General features: G+C 50.0%; 1 protein-coding gene across 1 annotated transcript; it reads right to left on the minus strand.

Moving 5' to 3' along the window:
- Nucleotides 1-6,651: 6,651 nt before the first annotated feature.
- On the minus strand, nucleotides 6,652-8,085 carry Kcns2 (potassium voltage-gated channel modifier subfamily S member 2). The gene has a single exon (XM_026384783.2). It carries the CDS (start codon nucleotides 8,083-8,085, stop codon nucleotides 6,652-6,654), a length of 1,434 nt encoding a protein of 477 aa, XP_026240568.1.
- Between the last annotated feature and the right edge of the window lie 4,123 nt (nucleotides 8,086-12,208).

Genomic DNA, 12,208 nt, shown 5'->3' on the forward strand with positions numbered 1-12,208 from the left:
GGGATGGAGAAAGTCAAGAGGAGAATGAAAAACCAGCAGAGCCAACAGCGTGCGGGGCCCAAAAATCAGAGAAGGGGGTGAGAGAGAACTTAGAGATTCGCCTATGTGGTTAAAGAATTTGGGAACTGAGAACCGAGGACAGGCGACTGCACTTATCTATTAGGGAAGCACTGACCATCAAAGAGAGCAGTTTTGCAGGAGAGGCAGGAACAGAAGCCAATCACAGAGATAAAATAAGGAAATGGCTGAAGAGGAAAGCCCAGGCCCCAGTGGTGATCACCCACGCTGGCGCTTCTCTGGGAAAGGAGGGCTGTGCAGGTCTTGGGGCCCACTCTTCCTCTGGCTGTCCCTCAAATACCTGTCTTCTAAAAGGGGTGCTTTTCTTTCTTGTTTTCGCCCCTGTCCTGCTCCCGTGGCCTCAGCTTCCATCTCTAAGCCAATGACTCATCCAGGCCTCTGTCTGCCCACCCCACACTTCCATCTGTGCTTCTTGCAGGTTCAAGGAGGGATCTAAGGATTCCCTGCGCCTCTCCACACCATCATCACCCAGCCACCAATCCAGCCCGAACCCAGAAGCTGTCCTTCCTGTCCCTCTGTCTGCCCCCACCACCCTGTCCTGATGCAGGCCTCCTGGTCGACCTGCCTGCACCTTCCTCCTCACCTCTCTCCCTTTGAATCTGGCCTGCACTAAGGCCGTGACCTCAAGGAGGGTTAGGCTCCTTCCTACGCTACCAAGCTGCTGCCAGTCACATTCTATTATCATAAATCTAGTCAGGATGTCCCACCCAGTGACAGAAGAATGCAGCTCAAGCATTTTAGATGGTTTTGCTCAGGCTTCTTTTCAGCCACACTGACTTGGATGTTTCTCGTATGTGCTGGGCTACTTCTGCCTTTGTGGCTTTGGTTTGTGACCGTCCCTGCTCATGGAGGAAGAGCTTTCCTCCTGTTCTCTTCCCTCCATCTCTCCATCCTTGACTCCCACCTGCATCCTCTGTCTGACCAACACCCAGCTCCCTCCCTGTTCAGAGTCCAGAGTCCCATCTTCACAGAGAGCCTCTTCTCCTTCCCTTGTGTCCTTACAACCCTCTTCACCCAAAATGTGTTCAGTATTCCCCACGGCCTCTATTCCATGGAAACCTTAGACTAGGTGGGAGGAGAGGAGAGGCTCTTGGAGGAGAAGAGGGGAGTGATCCAGCAGTTGTTACCTTGCAGGAAGCCATGGGGGCCTGTGTTCACTGGAAACACAATAAATTCGAAAGAAGGCCTAAAGAACATCATTAAAATTGCCTCTCCCTGACTTACTCTCTGCTCTTTCCCTTCTCTCTTCTCTGCCTTTTCTCTTTTTCACTTTCTCCTGTATTTTTTCTCCACTCCCTCCTTTTCCTGGCTTCTTCCTATCCCCTTTTCCTTCAGTAGGAACTTACACCAGCTCCAAGGCATGCCTGCCCTCTCTCCCTCGCCCTGCCTCTTGCCCCTCAGCCAGGTCTTTGAGGCTGGGCTTGTATCTGTCTTTCCAATTGCATCAGCTTGTCAGCTGCTGACCTAGTCATCTGCTTGGGAGAATCTAGCCAGGAGGACAGTGTTAGTGATAAATGAGGTCACAGGAGGAGGAAAGCATGGCAGCTTTTCAGATCTGCAGTTATCAATGGGATGTGACACCCATGTCAAATCCTTGGCCTGAAGTGCTAGTTAAAAGTTCTCCTGTAAAGAAAAGGACACAATAACCACGTGAGTGCTATGCTTAAGCTCTTCCTTCTAGAAGAGGTGTTTGCTTCTCCTTTTAAGATGCAAGGCCTCGTGGCCCCAAAATAACCCTCACATCTGTTTATACCCCTGCTAGAGGGAGGTGATGAATCACATCCACTTGATGGAGATGCAACGGTTATGGTAAGGTTCCAGAACCTTCTCAGTGCTGCACATGTACCCACGTGTTCTTTCTCAGCCTTGGCTTAGGAAGAGGACGCTGTGGATTCCCCTGCTCAGCAGTGTGAGTTAAGTATGGGATAGGGAGAATCTTCTGCCCTGTATACTTAGGGGCCTGGTGCAACCCAAGAATCTTATGGGAACGGGGATTCTTCCAGGCATCACAAGGTGACAAACAAAAGTGAGCAGTTAGCCCTAAAACCAAATGGGATCGGTGTGATTTTCTTCTCTGCCTGATGATATTTAATAGCAGGAATTCAGATTAGGTGTAAATAATATAAAGCCCAAAGGAGACAATTGCTGATGATTTTAAAACTCTATTCACTTGGAACAGAATCAGCCCAAGCATTTCTCTGATACGGTTGTCCCTAAAACTGTCTTCTATTGTGGCTGCCTGCTGAAGAGAAAAATGATGCCAAATAGGAGGTTGTTTGTAAGCAGTCCCTCTGCTCTGCTTAAAAATAAGTTAGATACATCAGAAACTGCTCACTGCTGTCATGAGAACATAGGGAAGAATGCAAAATTCTGCTTTTAAATTTAAGCAAACAAGTGAGCAGGGACATAAAGACCATCTAATCCAATCTCTTAATTTTGCAGCTGTGGAACATGAGGCTCAGAGAGGCAAATAGTTACGGAGGCCAGTCAGCCCAGCACCCTTCCTCTGGGTTCCCTGCAGCCTTCAGATTCTTAAGTCCTGGGTAAGTAGAGCTAAGAGCTGGATCCAGGAATTCCCACCAGTATTTACACCTAACAAGGCAAGAAACTATGGTTACCCAGTACCCAATTTACCACCAGGAGCTACTTCAGTAGCGGGAAGAGTGGTACCCAGGATGGCAGGCATGGCTGCCAGCAAAGGTATCGAGCAGGACAGTGCCGGGGGGAATCCTGCAGGCACCTCTGGTTTACTAGGACTCCAAGAATACATGACCATTCCTTCTGCCAAGCACTCTAGTGGCTCTTGATCCAGGCAAGAAAGGGACCACACCTCTATCTGCCTGAAGGACAGACAACCAACCATTCCCAATCATTGCTGGAAAAACCCAGGTTTCCGCAGGAAATCCAATCCCCAGCTGTGTTTGCCACTCCATATGTAAGAGAAGGGCCTCAAGGAAGCATAAACACTTTCCTATTTAATCTGCATGCTTTGCAAGCCTGGAGTCCTGAGTGTGTTGGCCACGCTCCTGATTCCCAAGTCGAGGCGCAGAAACTGAAGTGTAGCAATCAGACATAATGGTTGAGCAGAGCCCGCCTCGATGCTTGCACAGTAGTGTGTTAATGAGTGTTAAAACTGACATCGCAAATACAGCGTTCTCAATATTTAAAATTACAACTCTGTAACAAGTCATGCTGTTAAAACATACAAGAAATACCAGTTAAGCCTTCAAGTAGACACCGCACAGCCCATATAGACCGCTGCTATCCCAAAGTGCATAACAAATCATTTTCTTGGAAATGAGGCAAGAATTAGCAGGTGGTTCCATTATTTGAGTACTAAGATAAGTAGAAATAACAAATCCAAATATTAAATACCAATTACTACCTGATGAGCTACAAATCAGCTCGGCATTACAACATGCCCCTCCTCAACAGCAAACCCAGAAAACATGGGGGTTTGGTGGAAAACACAAACCTATGACCAACGTGCATTCATGTAATAAATGTGTATCACTTCCCAACCTAGGCCTTTCAAAAAGCTTGTCCCATATATTGAGAGAAAACCCTGGCCCAAATATTTGTCCCAATGTTCTTTGAAAAGAACCATCTTCAAATGGTGGAAGTGATGCCGCTCTCAAGCCAACAGCTGGAAATGAGTCATAGCATTTCTACTTTGTCCTAAAGAAGGTTTACAGATCAGTCTGATAGCTTTGTGGCCAAACATGTCATCTCATGCTTGCTAAGAGTGGTGCAGAAAATTAACCTCCCTGATTAGTTTCTGGGACTAGAAGGAATTGCTACAAATAGGCAGAGTTATCTAGCAAGGTCAATCAAACACCTTGATTCTGAGACGGCTCATTTCAATGGGACCTTGGGGGAGGGGAGGGTTCCCTGGTCATAGTTTAGTCTCCATCTATTGTGGGAATTCACTGCAGTGTTCAAGCCAGCCGAGTTCTTATCTTTCAGTTATTTGAAACCACTATTTGGAAAACTTAATACTATTGAGATATTCTTAAGCTGAAAAGTGACTGAAGACCCCAGTAGGCAAAGGAATATTTTTACAAGTATATATGTGTGTGTGTGTATATATATATATATATGTACAAGAGATGTTAAAAACACAGTCTCTAAAGCATTTTGGGATTCCCCCAAAGAAAGGCACCAGATAAATGCAAGTCATTACCAAAAAGAAAAGTCAAGTTTTCCAGCTTTTCGTATCTGCAAATGTAACCACTAAGGGTGGTAAAACTCTCTCTCTTTTTTTTTTTTTTTTGGTGGTAAAACTGCTTGTTTGGAAAGATCCTCAGGAAAGTGACTGAGTTATTCTGCCTCCTTCCTTGTTTCCACTTTGCACAGCTTTATGGTCAGTGACCATGGATACCACACTCAGTGACCCGATACCATCAACCCTGACAGATTTGTGACAGTACTCATAAGTTTGTACCATCACCTGCCTGCAGTGCAGCTGGGATGATTTTGTAAATTTTCTGCCCCCCAAGGCTGGAAAATAACATCCAAAGCCAAAAATTCCATGTGCAAAATCTGAAAAAATAACCCTGCTCTTCTGACTCACTGGTCTGTTGTCTTTAAGTCATCTCCCCTTTCCTGATGCTTCTAAGAAATATATATACATCTGCACATAGGCACTCTGTGCACATAGGCACATCTGCACATGGCCACCTCTCCCCCGAGCCCCCACCATGAGACTTCAGTCTGATGGAAGGATTTGAACTGGAGGCTCAAGGGCATAACTGGCCTATGTATTCAACCAACAAATCGCCCACACTGCAGTAGCTATGGCAACTACAAGTACACAAAGACCTCTGAGAATATCCTTTCCACACTCTTGTGAAGTATGGATTATCCTCAACCTACTAAAACACAAAATGGACCTCATAAGGGGAGGCCCAAGCTTTGGATAAAAGCCTGCCTAACTTCCTGCTTAGATCCCTGGATTCTACAGCCTTGCAGAAGACTGAACTATAATGAAAGCCACCTGGAAAACCATTAGATTACCTAGAAGATGACAGAAAAGGATTATCTTACAAAGGGGCCAGGTTCCCCTTCTCAATGTTATATGCTGGTTAACTAAAGAGGAGGTAGGGCGTTTTGGAGAAGAAATATAAGCTTAGCAGTTTAAAGGTCTTTTAAACAGCCTTATGCTATTCAAGAAGTTTACAATTATTTATGACATTTTATGAAGTAGAAATTTTTTGTTTTATAACTTTTGCCTGGCCTCTACCCACCCTCCCCCAATAAATGGCAATTGGAATGGAAATAAAACTTTAGTGTTTCCATCCTGGGTAAGCCACACTGTCTTCATGCACATCTAAATTTTGAGTATACACTTCTATATCACCATGTCATGGTAGGAATTCAGGGCAACCTTAACATCAAATGCAATGTACAATATCCTAGAAGCAAAACTATCTGGGCAAATTCTGCTTGGAATTAAAAGGTATCTTATTTTATGAGCTTTTAGAGCAGTCAACAAAAGTATTTAAGCTACTGCTCTTGCTAGCAACCTAATAATGTTCCCCTCAGGGAGACAATACAACAGTAAGCCTCTTCTAGGCTGAGAAAGACAACACAACCTAATTCTTAAATGTCTTAAAAATTAAATATTTCAAAAACATGCTAATATCTAAGACAGCAAACTTTGGTCAATGGCTTAGACCAGGAACCTACCTCAGCCAGAAATAAATGTCTCTATGATCACCCTAGGAAAGAGGGAGGCCTAGCCATGAATGATAGAGCTTAGATTGCATGGACTCTCGGACTCAGATTTAAGCATCCTGGGAGTTGGCCTATGTTCAGCTGAAGTCCCTGTCCCTAATGTATGTCTTCTTTGGGAAAAATAAACTTATCTTCACTACATGTTTAACAGTAACATTCTCCAAAGAGTGACATTTACAAGACAAACATCAGTATATATCTTTCTAAAAATGTTTGGTACACCCATGCAAGCCACAGAGCTACAGATATTTAGAAAAACAACTCACAGGCTTGCATTGGTCCTGTGTGCTTAACTTTGCATTCTCTTTGATTTGGTATTAAAACTAAATGAAAGCAAGGGATAAACAACTGAGGTTTTTTTCACATGACTGTGAGCAAAATCTCATGATATCCTTGCTGACCTCATAGATAGATACGTTTCCACTGGACAGATTTGAGGGGACTTTTTGTATAGAACTCACACAACAACCTCAGAAACAGGAACACAAAGAACTCACACATAATACCAGGGCACAAGCACTAGAATAGTGTACATGGTGGACAGAGAAATTGGCATTCTGGGTACTCATCTGGCAGAAAGATGAACATTTTATGCCCACGATGCAAAGACCAGTGAGTGTCATTTCGTTGAAAGGTGCAAAGGCATGGTGTTAGACACACCACCCTCTAAAAATGATTCTAAACACTGCAAAAGCAACCGGGGACGCATATCCCATGCATCTCTCCCCTCTGGGGTTGCGCAGACTCCTTACGCCACAACCTTAAGGTGCCTGTACTGTGCCAGAAGCACAAGAGGCAGCTCAGCAATGTGGGTTTGAGGATAGCAAGTCCTCCCAGCTAATGTAGGGAATCATTTAAACTCAGTTCACTTGGTGAACTCCTGCTCATGTTCGTCAGGCTCGCCATGAGGGATTTAACTTTATGGGCATAATAGTCCCTTAAATTGACAGAAGGGACCTCCTTCATTCCATCTCCAAAGTCACAGCTGCGCATGGCACTCTCAAGTTGCTTTTGGCGGCGATAAAAGTGGGAGAACTTATTGAAGATCAAGGTGATGGGCAGTACTACCACAAGGATACCTGCCAAGATGCAGGCAGAGGCAGTCAGTTTCCCTGCTGTGGTCCCTGGGACCACATCCCCATAACCCACTGTGGTCATACTGACTGTAGCCCACCACCAGCAGGCAGGGATGGTGGCCAGGCCCTCATTCTCCTCCTTTTCAATAGTGTAGGCCACCACAGAGAAGATGGAGATTCCCACAGAGAGGTACAGCAAGAGCAGCCCTACTTCTTTGTAGCTGTATTTCAAGGTGGCCCCGAGAGATCGGAGGCCAGTGGAGTGTCTAGCAAGCTTTAAGATGCGGAAGATCCGCATCAGCCTCAGGACCTGGGCCACCCTGCCCAAGTTGGCCAAAGTAGGTGTACTTTCCACCACCAGGTTCACCACTAGAGTAATGTAAAATGGGACAATGGACATGAGGTCAATAAGGTTTAGAGCATTCTTGAAGAACTTGAGGAAATCAGGGGCCACAGCAAACCTGGCCACAAGCTCAAATGTGAACCAGGCAATGCCAAAGTGCTCCACAATTTCAAATCTGGGGTCCTCACCAGGATTGCCCTGGCCATCAGGGATTTGGAAATCTGGTAGGCTATTGAGGCACATGGTGATGATGGACCCCAACACCACCAGGATGGACAGGATGCTAAAGACCCTACTCAGTACTGAGTAGCCAGGGTTGTCCAGCGCCAGCCACAGCTGCCTACGGAAGTTGCCCAGGGGCTGCCCATCAAACTTGGAGGCGTCGTTGTAGAAGGCCAGGATCTCATCAAAGGAGGATGTGGTGCTTTCCTGGTCACTCTGCTCATCCCACTTCTCCTGCTCAGGTTCCACTTTGCGACCGTGATAGCTGTAGCTGCAACAGGAGTCGATGAAGAACTCGTTGATGCCCCAGTATTCAATCTCCTGGCTGAAGGAGAAGACGCACAGCTCGGCCATGACGTGAAGTTTGCCGGTGTGGTAGAAATGCAACACGTAAGGGAAGAGTTCGGGGTTGCGGTCGAAATAAAACTCACGCTGGACATCGTCGTAGTCATCGCAGAGCTCCAGAATGGCCTCGCGCGAGTGGCAGAGCAGTAGGCGGCCCAGGCGCGTCTCCGGGAAGCGCAGCAGCGTGTGCGAGCGCAGCCGTCTCTTGAAGCCGCCCACATTGATGCGGATCTCCCCATCCTCGACGTTGGCCTCCGACAGGTCCCACAGGCTCTGGCCGGTCATGCTGGAGATGCCCTGCAGCCCGCGCCGCGCGGGGGCGCTACACCTGAAAGCCCAGGGAACCGAACAGCGTGAGCGCCCGGCGCTCCCCGCCCCTGCGCCCTTCTCCTTCTCCGCAGGGATACCTGCTGGCCCAGTACTCTCCAGGCGGGTCTCTGAGTGCTGAAGGGCACTGAGGTGGGGAAACAGCTCTGTGGGGGTTGGCCTTCTCCCAAGGAAAGGCAGGGGTCTATGTACTGGTTTGGCAGCGCCTCCACTCCCACCCCAGGGGTCTTAGCATCGCTTTTTTCGTGCCAGGGTCGCGCCCCAGCGGCTCTGAGAGCCCAGGGGGTTGAGAGCTGACCTTGCCGGTAGGCAGGCGGAGAAGACGCCCCCGCCCGCGCGCCGCAGACAGGCGGGACCACAGCTGAGATACGCACCGGCAGGGCTGGGCCGAGAAGGGGGACACGCAGATTTGGGAGGGGGCGGGGAAATTTACCGCTCTAGTCTCCCGGGCCGGGAGAAAGGGGGACAGCTCGGCGTCCCCTGTGTTCAGCCCCCACGACTGGAGCCCCTTTTGCATGTTCCCTCCCTGGCTTCCCCCGCCCTCCTGGCGCGGTGCCCCGGGGCCGCGTGCGCTGCGCCTTAACCCAGCGGAGCTGCCCGGGCTCGCCCTGCGCGTTCTGGAAGCACTTACCTGGGAGCATCAGCGCCCGCGGCCGAGGCCGGCGGGAAACTTGCACGACCTGCTGGCGAGCATCTCAGCGGTGTCCGCTGCCGGCTGGCTGTGCGTGTGCGCGCGGGTGCGAGTGTGTGTGCGCCTGTGTGTGCGCCCGGCGGGCCAGCGGGCGGGGTCCACCCAGCGTTTCCTCCAGTCTCCGGCCCTGCACTCGGCAGCCGCCCGCAGTTGCGAGAGGCTCACAGGTGGCTGCGTGGCCCCAACGCTCCTGGAGCCCCTGTCTCCGGATCCGCGCGCCCCTCACCCTCCGAGAGAGGCAGGAACCCACGCCGCAGGCGCCCGCGGAGCAGGAGCGGGAGCTGAGCTGGTGCGCTTTGGCGCGGTCCCTGCGCTGGGGCGCGGCGCGGTGGTGCTGAACGGACAGCTCCGCGCGCCTCAGCCGGGGGCGCGGCTGTCGCCCCAGACTCTGAAGATGCAGCAGCAGCAGCAGCAGCAGCAGCAGCAACAGCAACAGCAGCAGATTCTCTGCGCTCCTCCTGCGTGTCACTGCGACCTTCCTTGTGCCCCCAGCTCAGCGCGGGGCCGACACCTTTCCCTATCCCCGACACATCCTCCGATGACAGCTGCTGTTGCCATCACCCCCAGGTCGCAGACAGAGGGTTGCCTTCGGTGACCTCGCCCTACTGGGTCTGTCAGGAGATCTATGACTTGTGCGTGTCCAAGGATTAGGGCAGAACCAGAAATCTCCGGGTTTTCCAGTTTAGGGACCTGAAGAAAAGTTTCCCCAAGCCTGAATCTGGGGTTGTTGGGAAACTGAAGCTGGATGGAAGAGAAAGAGGTCAGGGAAGCCTAAGGTTGAGCTTGGTTTAGCTTGCCAGAGGGTTTGGGAGAGGGCCCGGCAGGGGCGCAGGGCCCCTCAGTGTGGGAGGGAGTCATGGAGTTCTGTTTGGGAACTCTGAGTGGGCGCCGTGTGTGTACAGGCTAGTATGGTGTGTGGGCTGTAGGGGAGTACATGTGTGTGTGCATGTGTGTGATCTGAGAACAGTAGGAATTTCCAGACAGTGAAATAGTTCCTCTGATGGGTGGGGAGATGTGTGCAGTGTCAGTACAGGCAGAATCCGGACTTGTGTGTGATGTGTGCTGGGTGCAGTGTCTGAACCCAGCATAGATGTGCTAAGTATCTGTATCCCCATTCACAAGACTTGTGCCCCAGATCTGAGTTCCTGGTGTCCTAGGATTGTCCTTAAAGCTCTCCTGATGAGCTGAGATGAGAAATGGACCTGAAGTCCCTGTGAGTCCCTTCCCTTTGGTCTCTCAGCCATTTCCATGGTCCCCATTTGCAATAACTGGAGCACTGTGGAGTGTGCAAACTTAATAGGGAGATAGCGTCTACATGTCATGGTCAGAAATCCTGGATCAGCCCTTGTAGGGTGCCTGGATTCATAGGACAGCCACCACAGCCACAGTGAGAAGCACATCCTCTTAACACAGCTGTGGCAATGCCATCCCTCTCCACTCTGTGTAGCAGTAGAGTGCTTTGGGAGAATCCTTGATCTGGCGTCATGTGGGGACTCCTGGATGCAAGCCTGACCCATCACCTGTGCCAACCGCTTGCCTTTGAGTGTGTGTGTGTGTGTGTGTGTGTGTGTGTGTGTGTATGTGTGTGTGTGACTATATATATATATATATATATATATATATATATATATATATATAGAGAGAGAGAGAGAGAGAGAGAGAGAGATGGCATTTGGAGTCTTTGTGTCTATTTCTATCAGAATCTGTTTGGGCATATTTTCACCTTATTCTCTGTCTAAGTCTGCTCGATCTAACACTTGTGCTCTCCGACACCTGGTCGGGCTGCAATCCAAAGGCCTCTGGGCTCCATCCCCACAGGAGTGCTGCTAAGAGTGTGCCAGCCTTTGCAGAGGGTGCGTGTTTTGGTGCATGTGTAATCACTGGGTTGCTGCTTCTTTCACTCTTTTCAATCCCCTCCCACACCTTGGGGGAGAGTGGCTCGAGGTTTCCCTGCTTTAGGTGCCTTTAGCAGCACCAGAGGACAACCTTAGCAGCCCTGCTGCTCTCTCTAGCCTTCATCATCCTCTACCTCCGGCCATCCCAAAGCTTGGCTTCACTGCCATATGTCTGTGGCTTTTGCTGAGTGCCATCTTTTATTCCCAGTCACTCCCACTCCTATGGCCTTAGCTTCTGACTCTTCTGGTTGTATTCTATGGATAAATCACCTTTACCTTCTTTGAGGTCCCCTCTCCTACAAACTCTTGGGTTTGATGGCTCTGGGGTTTTCCTTCCTCCCCTGCTTTATTTATCTGCCTGTTCCTTCTGCTCCTGCCTGTTTTTTGTTCTTGCTTGTTCCTTCTTCCTTTGTGGTTGTGGGAGACTTTGCCCATATATAGATAGGGCCCCTCTGTCTTCTCTTTGTCTCTCCCACACCAGGCTGCTGGGGCTCTACCTGGCCGCTGGGGCTCTACCTGGCCACTGGGGCTCTCACCCCTCCTATATCTCTATTAGGGGCTGCTCCATGCCCTCCCAGCACTGCTCCCAGCCCCCACCCCTGCCAACCTCCTTCTGCCTCCCACCTTTCCTTTCACTCACTCCTCCCCCTTGTCCCCTTCCATGCCCTGAGCTACACTGGTGCTCCTCATCGGTGTCTGCTGCCTTTGGTTAGCTTTTCCTGTGAGGCTGGGGCCAGGAACAAGCCTCCATGTGCACCTTTCCTGAAACATCAAAGTGAACTTGGGGAGAAGTTTGTGGCATATCAGTTATTTCTTGGAAAGGCTGAGGTGGAAGCTTTTGGGTCTGACAGATGCCTTTGCAGAGGGTTAAGTGTATGTGACAGGCAGAGCCACTTGTTTATTTCCCAGTCACTGTGCTGAAGAGAAATGGAGCCGTCTTCTTCCTTCTGTACGGGGGAAGCTAGCTTTGTTTATGCTTTATTTAAAGGTCTGAGTCCTGATCTTAAAATACAGCTGCCTGCTCCCTGTGCATGTCAAGGCTGGCCTGGGGAGATCATGAGGAGGGCACCCTGGGAAGGGGGACCAGGGAACTCCAGGGAGTGGCCAGGATTCTTGCACCTAGGTGATTAATAGCTCTGTCTCCCCTGCCAAAGCAGAGCTCAGCTGAGCCCACACATCTCAGACTCAGCTTTTCCTCCCTGACAGGAAAGGGGGCTGCATTAGTGGCTTAGCTGAGGGAGCTGGGCTCCTTGACCTACATTCCCTACTACCAAGAGGAGCGGAGTCCCTGTCCTTCTCATGGGCCATGATCACAGGTATGCCTGAGACTCTGATGGCATGTGCTATTCACCTGTGCCCGTCCTGCTGCCCACCAGCCACCCTCCCACTGCAGCCCAAGTGTCTCCTAAAAAAGCACATCTGAGTCATGTCCTTTCCTTCTGAAAACCTTCCAGGGGTTTCCCATTGTACTGGGGAGGAAAACCACTCACCTACT

The sequence above is a fragment of the Urocitellus parryii genome, chromosome 7 (genome assembly GCF_045843805.1).
Source record: "Urocitellus parryii isolate mUroPar1 chromosome 7, mUroPar1.hap1, whole genome shotgun sequence".
NCBI classification, from domain to species: Eukaryota; Metazoa; Chordata; class Mammalia; order Rodentia; family Sciuridae; genus Urocitellus; species Urocitellus parryii.